The sequence below is a fragment of the Eretmochelys imbricata genome, chromosome 1 (assembly GCF_965152235.1).
Source record: "Eretmochelys imbricata isolate rEreImb1 chromosome 1, rEreImb1.hap1, whole genome shotgun sequence".
Lineage (NCBI taxonomy): Eukaryota > Metazoa > Chordata > Testudines > Cheloniidae > Eretmochelys > Eretmochelys imbricata.
This window is the reverse complement of record NC_135572.1, coordinates 140,787,652-140,806,804: the sequence shown is the minus strand read 5'-3', so window position 1 is coordinate 140,806,804 and position 19,153 is coordinate 140,787,652. Positions and strand designations below refer to the sequence as shown.

Here is a 19,153-nt window from a genome sequence, read left to right as displayed (position 1 = left end):
CCATTTGTTTGCACATGCCAAAAGAGCCATCTCCACTGTCTGTAACAGCTTGTGCCACTCCGCAAAGATGTGTCAAGTTGCAATGGGGGAGGTTTAGGTTGGATATTAGGAAAAACTTTTTCACTAGGAGGGTGGTGAAACACTGGAATGCATTACCTAGGGAGGTGGTGGAATCTCCTTCCTTAGAAGTTTTAAGGTCAGGCTTGACAAAGCCCTGGCTGGGATGATTTAGTTGGGGATTGGTCCTGCTTTGAGCAGGGGGTTGGACTAGATGACCTCCAGAGGTCCTTTCCAACCCTGATATCCTATGATTCTATGATGGTGTACTAATATTTATATTGATTTATTACATGATTATGAATGTGAAAAAAAGCTTGACACAGACTATCTCAAAATGTTTTATGGAATTTAAACAGTCAAATTATTATTTTCAACAATTGTATATAATGGTTATGAGTGCTACTGGACAAATCAGGATAATGCTTTTTTGTGTCTTTGTCACCATAGAACGGTGCTTCTGTTCAGCTCTGCAATCTTGGCCATCAGCTGCTGAAGAGTTACAAATATTGCAATGGTAAGTATAAATAGCAAAGGCTTGTTTTCCTATTTAAGGAATATTCTGATTTTTAGTCTGGGATGCATTAGCAAATATCCCAGCCACAACATAACAATTGGGAAGGGAATCTCCATAAGTAAAACCCATTGAAATTTTCCTCTCCTTTTAGCTCTCTCATGTGGGTTTTCCCACATGCTATAAGGTCCAAAGTCCAGATATCATCCACAAAGTAGGCACCCAGTGTAGTATTGCTATTACAATACCTACATTACTGGTGAGCATTTAACAAAATAGAATTCAGAATTTGTATCCTCAAAGTGTGACAAATTAACAATATTTGTTGCCAGAGTACCACACACATCTGATCTGATGCACTATTGTAATGATGTCATTTAAAAGTTTCCTTTACTGAAGCCTTATTAAATTGTGTTTTTTAATATATAAACAATGCTAAGATTGCCACAACTTTCATACCATTCTTTTATTTTTCTATAGTGATGGACAAGACAGAGTTGTATGTGCTGCCCCTAGCAAACTTGGCCCTCCAGCTTCTCCTGCTGCTGCTTCCAGTAAAATTTCTATTGACATTCATCATCATGATAGTCATCCCCCCAAACATACCACTGTTTTTTCTCCTCATCTTTCAACCAAACCTAGTACTACAAATCACCTTTTGACCAAACTTATTGCTACGCATTCCACCACACCTACCGCAATTCCCCCTGCTACTCCTTCTCCTGCACACACTACTACAATTCCTCCTGCTACATCTTCTCCTACAAGTACCATTACAATTCCCCCTACTATGCATTTCACCACATCTCTCACCAAATCTACCACAATTTCTCTTCCTACGTCTCCAACCAAACCTGCTACTGTAGTTCCTTCTGCCATTTCTTCAACCAAACCTATAAATGTGGCTCCTGCTCCTTCCACTGAACCTACTGTCCTGTCTCCTCCTGGTATTCATTCGACCACTGATAGCCAAGCTACCGGGGCCAACGGTACAACAGGTAAATATGACAAGCTGATAGATTGCATCTTTTGTCTGAGGGAGTTTTTCCCCGCACAGAACTAAGATCTTACCTGTTTAATAAAGTTTCAAAACTGATTTAAGTAACATAGTTCTGAAAGAGCCTTGTGCTGTTAAGAGTCTTAAGCAAACCTAATAGAGTACAGTACTCTCTTTGGGACAGGTTCTACCACCCTTACTCATGTTGCCTAGTGCCTTACTCTATTGTTATCAATGAGTAGACTCATTGATAACAATAGGAGTTAAGGCTCTATGTGACCTGTTTCTAGAACCACACACTGGATAGGCAAAATGCAATAAACAAATAAGAGAGTGACAGAACTGGTCAGAAAAGTCTTGAAATAAGTTTGAATTTAAAATAAGTCTTCATGATTTTAGAGGCTTTTATGCTTCAGTGAAAAAAACATAGCAAAAAACCAGAAGACGGATGGGAGGGGGAAAAAGAATATAGTCGCAGGATTGAAAATAAATGTATTCTTCAGATAAATTACCAAGTGCTTTCATATATTTCTTTCTTTCCTTTAAAAGAAAGAGATTCGGATTCATGGCAAAGAATTCGCAGTTGCTGTCATAAAAAAGAGCTTTGTGGAAACAAAGCAGAATTATCCATCAATACTAGATCCTCCTTAAAAAGTTGTAACTGGGTGGGAATATCCTCTGAGATTTTAGATATTTACATTTGTGTATGTTGTCTCTGAAATCCCTACTCTAGATCTTATCCTACTCCCACTGAAGTCAAAGATAAAACTTCCAGAAAATAGTTAATTAGAATGTCATTAAAGGCCAGATATATCATCATCAAATGTGCCTGGTCTACTGAGGACCACTGTGCCAGCCAGAGTGACCATGGCTGATGGTATCATACCAGATATTGTAGCGAGAAGTTCCCAGATCTGACTCAGTCCTGTGAATCCATGAATCTCTGGGGTGGCCCCTCAGGCAACATCAGGTAGGGTCCAGGCATACACCCCTTTGCGTGTCGATGGAGAGTTTGAGAGCACGGTGTGCTGGGATATTTTTGTCCATCCCGGCGAGATGGCAGAGGAGCATGCAATGGTGATTTTGAATGCAGTGAGTGACTGGTGGAAGGGCAGATCTCTGCAAGATTATGGCATTTTGCACAAGTCAAATCACTTTATGCTCAGGATTTGGTGATGACAGTGCATATGGAATGCCTCAAGCTGCTCCAACTCTGCCTGTAAGAGAGTCCAAGTTTCTGATCAATATAGCAGTATGGCAGTACACAAGTTTGATAGATCCTGAACTTTGTCTCAGCACAGAGATGTTTTTGCATCTATAGGCAAGGCACGGACTTCATGTAGGAGATGGTGAGTCCTATTTGTCAGAGGACATCTGGTTTGCTCGATGGTTTGAACTCTGCTCGTGGCCTAGGTAGATGAACTTATAGGCGCTGTCCATGGTGCTTGACCCCACCTTTATTGAGGATTCTGGTGGTCCAGCTCCAAGGTTCTGGACATTGGTCTTCTGCCATGAGACATTCAACTCCATGGTGTGGGCAGCATCTCAGAAACTTTGAAGAGCAGGGTGGAAATTCTTTGGCTTCCCCACAAATAGGGCAGCATCATAGGTATACTCTTGGTCAATGAATGTGGCTTGACCAACTTTGATTCTGATGTTTGGAGTGGGAAATCCTAGTATTCAGTCAATAGCTCAGAAGAAGGCTGCAAGGGTGAGAACACATCTCTGCTGCACAGCTGTCACTTTACTCTTAACAAGCACAAGAGAGTTACAGATCTTTTCAAAATAGCAAGTCCTGAGATGCATCCTCCCCTTGACTAGTCTCACTGCTCCCATGACTCTGAGGTTTGTCAGCCCTTCAGACTAGGCAGAGTGCTTCCTGCCTTCCTTCTCTCCAGCCAGTCCTCCTTATGTGTAGGGCAGCCAAGATTATACCATAACTGTAAATATTTTACCAGTTAATGCATATTTTCTAACAATAGCTCTCAATTTAAGGATATAAAATTAGAATTAGCAGGCTGAAAATTAGAGACTAGTTTAAACAAAACTGGGTCTATTTACACCGGTGCTGAATTTTCATCTTCTTTATATATGTGAATATTATAATTCCACAGTGATTTAATTAGTGATGAATGTCCACCTTCTGGGCTAGGCTTGCTGTGTGATAACAAGCTGGGTGAGGCAATATCTTTAATTGGACCAACTTCTGTTGGAGAAAGATACAAGCTTTTGATCTTACACAGAATTGCCCTTCTGATCTGAAGAAGAGCTCTATGTAAGCTTGGAAGCTTGTCTCTTTGTCCAAGAGAAGTTATCCAGTAAACAATATTACCTCATCCACCTCATCTCTCTAGTATCTTCGACAGGTCTTCAGTGACTCAGCCCTCTGGCTGAGTCACACACGCTATCTGTAGGTGGAATAGAACAAACCCCTTTCAGGATATACAGTCTTTAAATTGTCCCGGCCCTGGTATAGGGCATATGCCTGGGGCTTCCTCCCCAGAGACATTGTCTTTCTGGAGCCCTCCCTGGTCTCAGTTCTTGCTTAGGGTATGTCTGTACTACCCGCCGCATCGGCGGGCAGCAATCGATCCAGTGGGGTCGATTTATCGTGTCTACTTTTAGATGCGATAAATTGACCCCCGAGCACTCTCCCGTCGACTCCTGTACTCCAGTACCGCGAGAGGCGCAGGCAGAGTTGACAGCAGAGCGGCAGCAGTCAACTCACCGCAGTGAAGACACCGCAGTGAGTAGATCTAAGTACGTCAACTTCAGCTATGTTATTCACATAGCTGAAGTTGCGTAACTTAAATTGATTACTCCCTACCCCCAGTGTAGACCAGGCCTTGGTCCCCACAGCCAGCCAGGAGCTTCTTTCTATCTCCCCCATTCCCTGCCACACTGAGCTGTCCATGGTCCTGCTGCTCTTTCAGCCAGCTAGGAAAATGGTCAGCTCTCTTCCCACTCCAGGCAGCAATTGACTGCTCTGTTTCTGCTGCTTCTTTTTATATGGCCCTCCAGGGCTCTGACTGGCCACACCAGCAGCCCCTCTGATTGGCTGCTTCCCCTGCAGCCACTGTCTAGAGGACTTCTCTTCTGCTTTTTTCTGGGGCTAGGTGAAGCAGGGCTACGCGGTCTCCAGCAGGGGGCCTCCAGACGTAGTCCACCCCTTCACAGTAACTCACCAGTAAGTGTGTGTTATAAGTCTGCCTCTGTGCCAGTCTGCAGAGAATAGGAATCTGTTACAGCCTTAGCTCTGGAGTCTAGTCTCTTTAATTCAATCCTTAGTAATTTATGCTTTTAATTCTGGAGGCCCAGGGGTTCAATCCATGGTATATCAGCCTAGATCAGTCGTCTCCAACCTTTTTACACCAAAGATTACTTTCTGAATTTAAGGGCAACCCAGAATCTACCCCGCCCCTTCCCTGAGGCCCTGCCCCTTCCCTGAAACCCCACCCCACTCACTCCATCCCTCCCTCTCTCTGTTGCTCACTCTCCCAAACCTCACTTACTTTCACTGGGCTGGGGCAGGGGTTTGGGGTTCAGGAGGAGTGCAAGCTCTGGGAGGGACTTTAGGTGCAGGAGGGGGCTCCAGGCTGGGGCAGGGAGTTGGGGTGCAGGAGGGGTTATGGGGTGCTGGCTCTGGGAGGGGGCTCAGGGCTAGGGCAGGGGCTTGGGGTGCAGGAAGAGGTTCGGGGTCCAGGAAGGGGTATGAGGTTCTGGCTTGGGGAGGGGGCTCAGGGCTGGGGGTTGGGGCGCGGGCTCCCACCAGGCAGCACTTACCTTGGGTGGCTCCCGGTTGGCGGTGCAGCGTGGCTAAGGCAGGCTCCCTGCCTGCCCCAACCCCACCCAGGCACATCGGCACCTCCTCCCCCCCCGCCAAGCCAGTAGTGCACTAAATGGCCATGCCGCTCCCGGTAGGGGCCATGTGACCCTGCACCCCCGGAGGGGGCACGTGACTCCACACACTGCCCCTCTCTGCAGGATTTGCCCCCGCAGCTCCCATTGGCCACAGCTCCCCATTCCTGGCCAATGGGAGCTGCGGAGGTGGTGCTTCCAGGCAGAAGCAGAGCGCAGAGACCCCTGCCCCTCCACCCTGCGGGGCTGTTGGAGCTTGCTGGCCGCTTCCAGGAGTGGTGTGGGGCCACAGCAGGCAAGGAGCCTGACTTAGCGGCAGGCAGCCCCACTGTGCCACGGTGGCCAGAGATCACGATCGACTGGGAGAGTCTCCTAGAATTGACCAGTCGATCACAATCAACGGGTTGGTGACCACTGGCCTAGATGGTAGCCATCACATAATGGCTCATTTTTTCTCCTCCAGTTTATTCCCTTTGGCATACATAATATTTTGATGGTTTTCAATTAACGTACACTATTTTTCTTCTGTCATAGGAAACATTTTGGATAATCTGTCAAATATTACACATACCACGATTAATCCCTCTGAAGTTGAGAGCATAATATCCCACATGGAAAGTGCTCTGTCAGCCCAGAAAATAGAGCCAAAAGTTGCAAGAGAGATGATCAACACAATTAGCAGTCTCCTAAATGCTCCATATTCATTACTATCCCCAATGTCTAAAAGGTATGCATTTTTGTAAACAGATGAACTGAATGTTGTGTTTGTCATCTTGGTAAAGTAACACATTATAGGTAGCTCCTTAAATGATGGGCAAACTATCAGCCTACACCTTTTTTCCTCCCCCAAACTGAACTTTGATATCAGAAGCATGATTCTGATTCCACTGGTTTTACACTGATATAAATCCATGGCCATCACTGGAATTCCTTCTTATTTACACTGGCATAAAAGAGATCAGAGAAAAGCTCCGATTGTTTTCAGAATATGCTTGGCTTGCTGTTTCACAACCTGCTTGAAAATGAAGAGATAGGTGCATTGTAATACTAAGCATATTTTGTCTTAACAGAATAATAAAAATAGTGGATGCCATTGGCTTAAAATTGAACTTTTCAACAGAATCCATTAATTTTACTTCCCCGGCCTTGGCTCTAGCAGTCACCAAAGTCAACAGCAGCAACTTCAGCAAAATGTCATTCGCTGTCCAAGATTCATCAGATCTTCAGGTAAAGCCACCTATGATTTTAATCCTTAAAAATTTAAATTCAAACTCTTTGTGAATAAAGTTATATTAAAACTTTAATTTGTTTTGCATTTGTTATATTAAAAAATAGAGCGAGAGATTTAATCAAGAGAATCTGAAATCCAGATCTCTAACACTAAACTGGGAGGAGAGGTAGATACGCAGGAGGGTAGGGAGAGGTTACAGAGGGCCCTAGACAAATTAGAGGATTGGGCCAAAAGAAATCTGATGAGGCTCAACAAGGACAAGTGCAGAGTCCTGCACTTAGGATGGAAGAATCCCATGCACCGCTACAGACCAGGGACCGAATGGCTCGGCAGCAGTTCGGCAGAAAAGGACCTAGGGGTTATAGTGGATGAGAAGCTGGATATGAGTCAACAGTGTGCCCTTGTTGCCAAGAAGGCCAATGGCATTTTGGGATGTATAAGTAGGGGCATTGCCAGCAGATGGAGGGACATAATCGTTCCCCTCTATTCGACATTGGTGAGGCCTCATCTGGAGTACTGTGTCCAGTTTTGGGCCCCACACTACAAGGAGGATGTGGAAAAATTGGAGAGAGTCCAGCAGAGGGCAAAAAAAATGATTAGGGGACTGGAACACATTGCTTTATGTGGAGAGGCTGAGGGAACTGGGATTGTTTAGTCTGCAGAAGAGAAGAATGAGTGGGGATTTGATAGCTGCTTTCAACTACCTGAAAGGGGGTTCCAAAGAGGATCCATCTAGACTGTTCTCAGTGGTAGCTGATGACAGAACAAGGAGTAATGGTCTCAAGTTGCAGTGGGGGAGGTTTAGGTTGGATATTAGGAAAAACTTTTTCACTAGGAGGGTGGTGAAACACTGGAATGCGTTACCTAGGGAGGTGGCGGAATCTCCTTCCTTAGAAGTTTTTAAGGTCAGGCTTGACAAAGCCCTGGCTGGGATGATTTAGTTGGAGATTGGTCCTGCTTTGAGCAGGGGGTTGGACTAGATGACCTCCTGAGGTCCCTTCCAACCCTGATATTCTATGATTCTATGATCTGCCGTATGATATTTGTTAGTCATGTCTGCTGTAATCAGGGGATCTTTATTAACTAGTTTCTTCCACTAAGACTTATAGGAGAAAATTTCTGTATCGATAAGAAGCCACTGTCCTAGCAGAAGCTAACGATATTTCACTAACAAGCTGTTAGTAAGGGAACAGCCAAAACATCAGAAGGATTTGGCAAAACATCCCCCTCCTCCTGCAGCCTAAAATCATGAATAGTTTAATCACCCACCCCCAGAGCACTGAAGAATTTCAAGGAGTTTTGCCAGATGGCCTCACCTGTCAGAAGTGGTATTAGAATTACTTTGGCTGCCTGGAAAAGAGCTATTAAGTTGCTTAATTGATGAATTTCATATATATTTGCCAGTTTGCCTTGCCAAGAGAAAAGTGCTTGGAAAGGTTTAACACCACTTTCTCACTTAAAAGCCTATCCACCATCCGATTTTGGGATAATCCTAAAGGGCACACTACAAACCTTTAAGACTTTGTCTGTGAGAGATGGAAATTTCTCAACAAATATTAGAGTACTGTTTGTCTTCCCAGGCAAGTCTGATTTGAACAATAAGTGGTACTTGTATCCCTCTAGAATATTATAAATAATGTAAAATAATCACAAGATCTAAGTTCTGCTTTGTTTTCCTTAGAATGTGTAAAGTATAAGTATGTGGTGAGACTAGGAAGGAAGTAGTAGTGGAAGCTTGACATTTGCTACTCCTGGGAGAATTCTGCGCTACTGTGGACACACAGAATTCATGTCGTCGTCCCACCCAGTCCTCCCCCCCCCCCCACATTTCTTTGCTTCCCCACAAAAAATGATGGGGAAGCAAAGGAAAGCTGCATGACCAGTCATGAGCCCCTCCACAGCAGTGCAGGTGCATCATTCCGGGTGCCTGAAGCGGCTGGTGGAGAGGTAAATCACCACAAAGGGGGGCAGAACTGGGACGCCCCAGCCAGTAGCTTCTACCCTTCGCTTGGCTCAGCTGCTAGTCCACGCTGGGTTGGGGAGGACGGGACTTCTTCTTCCCCTGCAAGGAGCAGCGAGGGCTGGGTCAGACCCATCCTCAGCTGCAGGAAGCTCTGTACCCCTCCCGCTTCCTGGCCTAATGCTCCTCAGCCACGGAGGGAGGGGTCACTGTACAGGGAGCTGCTCCCCCGTCTGCCCAACCCCTGTGCATCCAGAGCCCCTCTGCACCCAGACCCCATTTGTGGACTCCCGCCCCTGCACTCAGACCACCCCAGCTGAGTCCCCTGTACTCAAATTCCCAGCCTGATGGGACCCATCCCCCTGCACACAGACCACCCTGACAAGCCCTCCATATCCAGATTCCCAATCCACCGAGCCCCAACCAGCTGCACCCAGACCCCCACCCCACCAAGCCCGACTCCCTCACCAAACCCCACTCCCCCACTCCTTGTTGAATCCCAACAACTTTCACTTGGATCCCCCCCTGCAGAGTCCCATTCCCCCTGTATCTGGAACCCCTTAATAAGCCCCTGTGCATCCAGATCCACCCCGCACACGGACCGCCCACCGAGCCATCTGCACTCAGATTGCCCCACATAGAACCCTCTCACCCCACATTAAGCCCCTCCACACTTAGATTCTGTCAGGCTGAGCCTGCCTGCCCCACACCTGGATTGGGGGCCAAGGTTGGTTGTGCGAGACTTTGCCCTTCTCGCTTGCTATCTTGGTGCGCTTGGCATGGAGGGGCAGGTCCACAGGGTGTTTCTGGGCCAGGCCCGTCCCTTGCACTGTGTCAGGGTCTGGTGCAGCCTCACCGCCCAGTCCGTGTCCAGAGGGGTGAGGAAGCAGTGCAGGGTGATTTCCCACTTTCATACAGCCAGTGGCCTGTGCTCCCCACTGGCATGCTGGAGCCTCCATATCTATTTATTGACAATAAAATATGAAGAATTTTAGAATATTGTCTGAAGAATTCTTAATTTTTTGGCGCAGAATTCCCTCAGGAGTAATTTGCTAAGTAAATCTCATGATGTACTGGAAGGTTTAGGGACTGGTAATGAGATATGCAGAGCTTTTCAACAAATTTGTATCTAGCCTGGATTAGAGTGATGGAAATGCATTTGTAAACTTAATTGGGGTCTCAGTGCTAGCAGCCTGAGAGGTCAGACACTGGGTTCTGGAGTTTGAATTACTCTTGCACGCTTAGAAGTGACCCGTTCCTGACCTCATGGGCAGGATTGATGCACATTGTTAGGGCATTTCTGGGAAGCTTGCACAGCTGTTTCTCGGCTGTGACTGTACTTTGGATTATACATATGACTTCTGTCTTGAGTTCTGAGAGTCTCTGACACCTTTCATGAGCTCTAAACTATTTAAGTTGTACAACTACAGTATCTTAGCAACACTAGTTACCTCAGAAAGCTAAAACACACTTAATCTTAAAGGTGTACCCCAAAAGTTTAGCTAAAAGTTACCATCATGTTTGTATGACATTACATCTTTAAGGTCTTGAGAAAACTGAACTACAGGTTATTTGGTTTACGAGCTAGAATGAATGACATCACCAGTACTATACACAAGGGAATGAAAATAAGCAGTTTAAAAATAAATAATTGTTTCAGACCTTTGCTTTGTATAGTGATAATTAAAGATGGGCCCACACCTAGCTCTGAAGACACCCAAATTTTGAAGGTGTTCAAATTATGATCCTAAATTTAAACCCAAATTTTACAAAATGTCCTTAGTTTTATAATAGGCCAAATCAAAATTCTGATCTGCAGACCTTTAACTTTAGGGCTTGATCTCATCTCCTAGTTATGGTGTCAGATGTCGGGCAGCAAATGATGATAAAGTTGGGATAATTGTCTCAAATTTTGTTTAAGATGCAGTATTAAACTTCAGTTACAAACAGTGGCTATGTACAGCTCTTTTGGATTCATACAAAAAGGGTTGGGGATTTCTTTTAAAAAAATCAATTTTGCAGTAAACCTTTAATAACATTGTCATCACTGCCACCTTCTTCCCGAAGTCTGGAATTTAAGTAGTTAAATACTGCTGTAAATTTCTGTGCTACAAAATACCAACTTTGGATAAGCTAAAATATATGTAGAACTATATGTCTGTTTCCCAACTCCCTCCTCTTTACCATCTCAGTGTTTCTTATAAAAGCATACATTGTTTTCCCCTCTTCTCTCAGTCCCTGGAATGGCTCCTTAAGAGCTAGATTGTTTTTTTGTTTGTTTGTTTTGTTAAATTTCATTTATTGTTAATATTTTAGGATTTAACTGAAATCCTGACAGAATTCTGCAGGGCATGGAGGGATGATCTTTCAGTGGTGATGTTTCTGTTTAAACTGAACAGAACCACATGTTCCAGTTTTTGTATGTTTGTCGAAATTTATGTACACTTTAGGATGTCCCAGAGCTCCACCACCACCATCACATGATATCACTCGGCTTTCAACTTTATTCACAGGCTGCTCTGCTATTAAGTCAATAGCAAAGGTCTCATTCACCTCGTTCTGTCGTGCAATAAATTGAACCTTCCTGTAGTCATTCTCTTCATAAACCTGTCCCATGTGCTTCACGCTCTCACCACTCTCAGACACGCATGCGCCTTAGCCTCTTTGGGGGGGAGCGGCCACCACTCGAACTGGAGCGCGGCGCCTTAGCAACAAGAATCCGCAGAAGGTTGAGCAGGATGCTGGCATTTTGCCCCAATGCAGCTGTAAAATGCCCACCACCTGCACAGTTCCTACATTACAGCTACACAGATTATGGCTCTGGCTCCTTTGCAAAGCACTACCGATGCTCTGTCCTGATGAGCAAATGGATGGAGCCATAGCTGGGTGCAAGAGCTGAAGTATGCTATACCCTTTACAGAGCTGAGGTAAATTATTTCTCCCCTGGAGCTAAAGAAGAGCAGGGGCTGGCAGCTAATAGGGAGGTAAGGTGTGTGACAAGAATTTTTCACATTGGGCTGGAGAGTGAGCCTGTCCCACACGCACCCGGCAGCAGCAGCTCCTGGTCTGCAGGGCTGGGCCCAGCTCCCTGCTCTGGGCATTGCAACATGACCCACGTACCATGTTACAATGCCATTCACTCTGATTTGGCTTGACCATCCCTACATCACAACAGGTGGGTGGCTGGGCCAAATCTGAATGGCCCTGCAACCCCATGCATTAAGGCTCAATATCCAGAACGGGGAGTTGAGCTAAGCCCGGTGGGACAGGAACCACCGCTGCTGGGGGTGCATGGGTAGGCTTGCTCTCCAGCCCACGACCATGGTCCATCAGCCCCCACCTCCAAGTTGCAAAACCTAGCTCTGCCACTGAGGGGAAATAGTATGATTCTGAGTCATGGTTCCTTCCCAATGGTGCTCCTGGGGTGGCACAGCTATATAATAGGCTGCTCCTATACTCAGGATTGAGCCTAAGGCACAATCTAATCTTCTGTTAGCAACAAAAATTGTTGTTCCTTTTTATGTTTAATTTTCAGATTGCTCTAGGCACCCAAGCACCTATAAATAGCGTTGGAGCTATTGCACTGCCTTCCTCATTGCTGACAAACTTGTCTTCTGAAGATATGCCTCTGGCTTCTAGAATTATATTCAATTTTTTCGAAAAGACAACTCCATTTCAGGTAACTTTTTGGGACCCTATACATGAGGGATCCTTCACAATATTCTTTAACTCCATGTTAGAACTGATTGAAAAATGGGGGGTGAGAGGGGCAAATGAGCATAAATTTTCACAAAAAATCATTCCTTTTCTCATCAGAAGATTTTAACATTTCAAACATTTTTGCCCAGCTCTAATCACTGTAATAACTGAAATTGTGTGTGCACGCATGCGCTCTCTTGTATTTAATTTTTTTCTACTCTGAGTTACCTTTTTGTTGTTTCAGGATTCTTCACTCGAGAATCTCTCTCTAATCAGCAATGTCATATCATCAAGTGTAGCTAACCTTACACTTAGCGACTTGAAGGCAAATGTTACTGTCACTCTAAAGAACACCATGCCTACTCAGGTATGACTTAGGTTTTAGCAGTTTACAAAATGCCATTTTACTGAATTGTTTTAGAACTTATGCTAGGCTGAATACGCAGGCTGCTTCATTTGCTCTGGTTCTTTTGTGGTTTTCTCATCTAAGTTCAAAAAAAGAAAAGGAGGACTTGTGGCACCTTAGAGACTAACCAATTTATTTGAGCATAAGCTTTCGTGAGCTACAGCTCACTTCATCGGATGCATGCAGTGGAAAATACAGTGGGGAGATTTATATACACAGAGAACATGAAACAATGGGTGTTACCATACACACTGTAACAACAGTGATCAGGTAAGGTGAGCTCTCCTGCTGGTAATAGCTCACCTTACCTGATCACTGTTACAGTGTGTATGGTAACACCCATTGTTTCATGTTCTCTGTGTATATAAATCTCCCCACTGTATTTTCCACTGCATGCATCCAATGAAGTGAGCTGTAGCTCACGAAAGCTTATGCTCAAATAAATTTGTTAGTCTCTAAGGTGCCACAAGTCCTCCTTTTCTTTTTACGGATACAGACTAACACGGCTGCTACTCTGAAACCTGTCATCTAAGTTCAGTGGCTTCAAAATTTCCAACGGATCTCGTGTTTTCATAATGTTAATTAATAAACATTTTTGGTTCACAATTGATTTGCAGTTATTCTGTGATTTTTCTCTATTCTATCAAATTCCTACCCAGTCAGCATTATTTTATGTTGTTTCCCCTCCAATGAATGAACATCTCATGAGTGGGGTTTAGGCAGTTATGGCCAACAGGGAAACACTGGCAACATGGCTTTCACAGGGGCAATGCAGTCAGGAAACAGCATATTGCCTTGGGTTGGCCTGTGTGGTTGTCCTTAAATCCACAGATTTGGGTAATCTATAAATTTTGGGGGCTGATATTCCCTACTTGTTCATGGATGGGTTAAAATCTGCCCATCTGCCAAGAAACACTCTGTGTTGAAACTGGCAGAGATTCCAGTCCCTTGTGTGGGATTTCCCCAAAGCTAGCTTTCTGTAATCAGAACTTGCATTGGTAAAAAAGTTGAGCCCAATGCAACAATGTAGTATTGTTGTTCCTAACAACATTATATATCACTTACTAGCTGCAATGTTCTAAGATCTTCAAGAAAAACACAACACTTTTAAAACTATAACATTTCAATACTAAAACATGACCAAAAAATCTTTTAAAAAAGAACTAATTCCTTGGTACTTCTAAAATCAGAAAGAGATGAGAAATCCCAGAGGCAAACTTGTAGACATCACATATTCTGCCCTTATATTGCGTATCCTAAAACGAAAACTTCCATTCCCTCCAAACTAAGAGTCTGATTCTGCAGACACTGATGAGTAGCTCGTATTCAGATGAGTAATCCCTTTGAAGCCACAAATAAGATGTGCAGGGCTGTGGTGTGTCACAGGACAGTACTCTCCCCCCCCGGATTTCTTGGTGCAAACTGTCCTCACACACACTGATAGCTAGCTCAACACTATGTGCTTTATTTATAACATGCTCTGCATGTGTTTGTTCCCCCACAGCATAAGGCAGCAGTTCCCCAAACCTTTATTTAGTACCCAGCCACAGAGAGAAGAGAGATCTCACTTCTCAAGCTTCTCTGGCCCTTCTTTTCAAGCCTTCTCTTTCTGCTTCTTCTTGTCTCTTTTTTTTTTTTTAACTGTCCTCAGCTGAGGAGCTAAATCATCTTGTTAACTGGTTAATTACCTGGTGCTTAACCAATTATCTCCTCAATTTGGCCCTTGTAGGGACCCTTGCAAAGTGCACAGAGTGATAAGTCAGCCTTAGGTGACTCACACTCTGTCACATGGTCCAAGAGGTTAAGATAATATTTAGGATGTGAGAAATTTGGAAAGATTAAAATAAAATCTTCAATCTGCACTGTGCATACAGACAACAAAACAGCAGATAGTTAGGAAAAGCCCCTATTCCTACCACCAATAATCATTTTGCACAAGCTGAAGGCAATAGAGCTACCCATATAGCCCAGTTTTAGTTTGTTGTGTATATCCACATTTCTGTACACCTTAGGTAACACAGAAGAAATAGCTTTTCCTTATTATGTTGTATTGCTATAGACAGTCTTTACTTCTCTGTCCATTTTACACTCATAACTGCCTTGCTCATCACTTATAATTCAGTAAAATGTGTGTATTTTTTTCAAACAGGATAATTTAAAAGTTAGATGTGCATTTTGGGACTTAAATAAAAATGGTAAGTATTTGATATCACCATTTCTAAGTGCCATGCCATCTCAGCTGTGTTAACTTTTGTTAACCGTTTTAAGAGATATTGTAAATATTATCAGTAATGGAATCTTGTTATCTGTTACAGCTGGCAAAGGAGGCTGGTCATATGAAGGATGCATGGTTAAAGAAAGGAGAGCAAATGAAACCGTTTGTACATGCAACCACCTCACAAGCTTTGGAGTTTTGCTGGTAATTAGTTATAAATAATATTCCAAACCAGTATATTTGGATCCCTGATTCAGGAAAGCACTCATGCACATGCTTAACTTTAAGCAAATGAGGTTGTTGAACTGGGGGCATGAATAGAACCATTGAAGTCTAAGGGTTTGTCTACACTGCAATTAGACACCCACAGCTGGCCTGAGTCAACTGACTTGGGCTCGCTGGGCTTGGGCTAAGGGGATGTTTAACTGTAGAATAGATGTTCGAGCTCAGGCTGCAGCCCAGACTCTGGGGCCCTCCTACTTCGCAGGTTCCTAGAGCCTGGACTCCAGCCCAAGCCCAAAAGTCTACACTGAAATTAAACAGCCCTAAGTCCTACAAGACTGAGTCAGCTGGCATGGGCCAGCCACAGGTTTTTAATTGTGATGTAGACATACTCTAAGGGTACTTAAGTGCCTTGATAAATCAGGGCCCTTAATTTTAAGCAGTGATTATTCTGCAGGAAAGAAGATGGGGATAAATCAAAACTAAAGGGATACTCTTGGGTCAAGTATAACCCCATATTTAGTTTTTTTAAAATTCAGCTTGTATTTAATCTAACATGAACAGAAATGTTTCCATGTTTTTTTTTTTTTTTAAATCCAGTGGAATGGGGTTTTGTTTGTTTATTTCAAAGAAGCATACCCCTTAAAGATAATTTCTGTTTTCTTTTTAGGACCTGTCTAGAAATATTACTTTACCACCCATCCAGACACTGGTTCTGACTTTTATCACCTATATCGGCTGTGGCCTTTCTGCAATTTTTCTTTCTGTTACTCTTGTAACCTACATAGCCTTTGAGTAAGTACCTGCAGAGTTAAACTTACATTATAAACTTGATCATGATTGTCCATAACTACCGCTCTGAAGGACAATGGATGAGTCCTTTCTTCTTCAAGTGATTGCACAGGTCCATTCCAATGTAGGTGTGTGTGTGCCCCGAGCACAGTCGCCAGAAATTTCTTCCTCCATGGTACCCGTCAGTGTGGCTCTGGTGCTGTCTGGTGCTGTGTGCTCATAGTGCTGGTTAAAAGGGCCCAACTGACCCTGTGCCCCTCAGTTTCTTCTTACCGCCTGTGATGGTCGCTGGAACTGTTCCCCTGGCTACAGTAAGCTTTTCAGTGGACTTCCTTTCAGATTGTTGTACATAGTGTGTTTCCAGTTATTAGAGGGGTAGCTGTGTTAGTCTGTATGCACAAAAACAACAAGGAGTCCGGTGACACCTTAAAGACTAACAGATTTATTTGGGCATAAGCTCTCGTGGGCAAAAAATCCACTTCTTCAAATGCATGGAGTGAAAATTACAGATACAGGCATAAATATTTATTGGCACATGAAGAGAAGGGAGTTACCTTACAAGTGGAGAACCAGTGTTGACAGGGCCAATTCAGTCAGGGTGGTTGTGGTCCACTCCCAATAATTGATGAAGAGGTGTCAATACCAAGAGAAGGAAAATTGCTTTTGTAATGAGCCAGCCACTCACAGTCCCTATTCAAGCCCAAATTGATGGTGTTAAGTTTGCAAATGAATTGTAGCTCAGCAGTTTCTCTTTGAAGTCTGTTTTTGAAGTTTTTTTGTTGAAGTATGGCTACTTTTAAATCTGTTATTGAGTGTCTAGGGAGATTGAAGTGTTCTCCTACTGGCTTTTGTATGTTACCATTCCTGATGTCTGATTTGTGTCCATTTATTCTTTTGTGTCGAGTCTGTCTGGTTTGGCCAATGTACATGGCAGAGGGGCATTGCTGGCACATGATGGCTTATATCACATTAGTAGATGTGCAAGTGAATGAGCCTCTGATGGTGTGGCTGATGTGGTTGGGTCCTATGATGGCGTCGCTAGCGTAGATATGGGGACAGAGAAGGCAACGGGGTTTGTTACAGGGATTGGTTCCTGGGTTAGTGTTTCTGTGGTGTGGTGTGTAGTTGCTGGTATTTGCTTCAGGTTGGGGTGCTGTCTGTAAGCAAGGACTGGCCTGTCTCCCAAGGTCTGGGAGAGTGAGGGATCGTTGATGATGCGCTGGAGAGGTTTTAGCTGGGAGCTGTACATGATGGTCAGTGGTGTTCTGTTATTTTCCTTGTTGGGCCTGTCCTGTAGCAGGTGATTTCTGCGTACTCTTCTGGCTCTGTCAATCTGTTTCCTTTCTTCCCCACGTGAGTATTGTAGTTTTAAGAACGCTTGATAAAAATCTTGTAGGTGTTTTTGTCTCTGTCTGAGGGGTTGGAGCAAATGTGATTGTATCTTAAGACTTGGCTTAGACAGTGGATCGTGTGATGTGCATTTCACACACCCAAGCCAGTAGGAAAGCACTTCAGTCTCCCTGGACACTCAATAACAGATTTAAAAGTAGCCATACTTCAACAAAAAAACTTCAAAAACAGACTTCAAAGAGAAACTGCTGAGCTACAATTCATTTGCAAACTTAACACCATGAATTTGGGCTTGAATAGGGACTGGGAGTGGCTGGCTCACTTCAAAAGCAATTTTTCCACTCTTGGTATTGACATCTCCTCATCAATTATTGGGAGTGGACCACATCCACCCTGACTAAATTGGCCTTGTCAACATTGGTTCCCACTGGTAAGGTAACTCCCTTCTCTTCATGTGTCAATATATATTTATGCGGGTATCTGTAATTTTCACTCCATGCATCTGAAGAAGTGGGTTTTTTATCCACGAAAGTTTATGCCCAAATAAATCTGTTAGTCTTTAAGGTGCCACCAGACTCCTCATTGTTTCCAGTTAGTTAGCAGAGTTTTCTCCATACCCGGTGCCAAGGCATGCCTTGGTCACTGGGCTTCAAGTCCTGTGTCACCTGCAACAAGGCAATGCCCCTGAGTTGTTTGAAGTGCTTGGGTGAGACTCACATTGGGGACTGGTGCCAAATTTGCAGGGACTTTAAACCCCGTACCAAAATGACTGGCAGGGTAGATTGAAGTTTTGCCTCATGGAGGCGGCGCTGAGACCTTCCTCCTAGCTGAGCTGGTCAGACTTGGCACTGAACACCTCAGTGTCACTGAGGAGTGGTTTTCCTATGGTGTAGGAAACCTGGCACCATTTGCTAGCCTTGGTGCCGAGGAAGGGGCACAGGGGGCAGCCAGCCAAGAGGGGACATTTCCCAACTCCAGGCCTGGGAAACAGAGCAGAGTGCAACCTAAATCAGGCCACTCCTCTGCCTTGGCATCAGTCGGCACTGTTGACTCCAGGCCTTATGCGGGTATCAGGAAGCAATCCACTTATGGGAGTTCTGCATAGCCCATGTAATTTGTCTTGAGGCTTCTCACCTTTCAGGAGTGCAAAACGAACTGGCAGATTGCCTCAGCAACCTCCAATCATCATAAGTAGTCCCTTTTCCTGGACATCATGAGGGATGCTTCCGAGTGGTGGGGGACTCCCCAGATAGACCTGTCTGCAACTGGGCTCAACAGAAAGTGTCACCAGTTTTGCTCCCTGCGAGTCCACAGCCCAGGTTTGCTCACAGATGCCTTCTTGCTCCCATGGACAGGTCACCTGTTCTACGCTTTCCCCTCTATCCTACTCGTGCACAAGGTTCTGCTAAAAACCAAGCGGGATCGGGCGTGGGTCATTCTGATAGCCCCACCTTGACTCCATCAGCACTGGTTTGCCACACTGCTAGGCCTTTCTGTGGCTGCTCCAATTCTACTCCTTCTATATTTGGACCTGATCTCCCTGGACTACAGTCGTCTGCTCCACTCGAACCTCAGCTCCCTCCACCAGGGCTATGTACCTCTCAAAATGGAGGCGGTACTCCATATTGGCTTCCCAGCAGGGAGTCTCACCCACACAGTTGTCTCTTCAGGACATGCTCGACTATTTGCTATGCTTGAAACAGCAGTGTTTAGCAATTTCCTCAAATAAGGTCCTCCTTGCAGCGATTTCAGAATTTCATCCCCTGGTGGAAAGCTGGTTTGCCTTTTCATGAGATGTCCATCCATTTCCCCAAGGGCCTGGAAAGACTATACCCCCAAGTACAGGAACCCA

At 44.5% G+C, this 19,153-nt stretch overlaps 1 protein-coding gene across 3 annotated transcripts in view; it reads left to right on the top strand.

Annotated features, from left to right (window-relative positions):
• The window catches only part of ADGRG2 (adhesion G protein-coupled receptor G2), an 84,450-nt gene that overhangs the window by 47,170 nt on the left and 18,127 nt on the right, over window positions 1–19,153 (top strand). For all 3 annotated transcript variants that reach the window (XM_077816540.1, XM_077816533.1, XM_077816524.1), the window contains 9 exons: window positions 508–574; window positions 1,052–1,569; window positions 5,961–6,153; window positions 6,497–6,653; window positions 12,153–12,296; window positions 12,561–12,683; window positions 14,872–14,917; window positions 15,038–15,141; window positions 15,830–15,954. In XM_077816540.1, coding sequence (XP_077672666.1) covers window positions 508–574; window positions 1,052–1,569; window positions 5,961–6,153; window positions 6,497–6,653; window positions 12,153–12,296; window positions 12,561–12,683; window positions 14,872–14,917; window positions 15,038–15,141; window positions 15,830–15,954 — 1,477 coding nt within the window. The remainder of the gene's footprint in view (window positions 1–507; window positions 575–1,051; window positions 1,570–5,960; window positions 6,154–6,496; window positions 6,654–12,152; window positions 12,297–12,560; window positions 12,684–14,871; window positions 14,918–15,037; window positions 15,142–15,829; window positions 15,955–19,153) is intronic.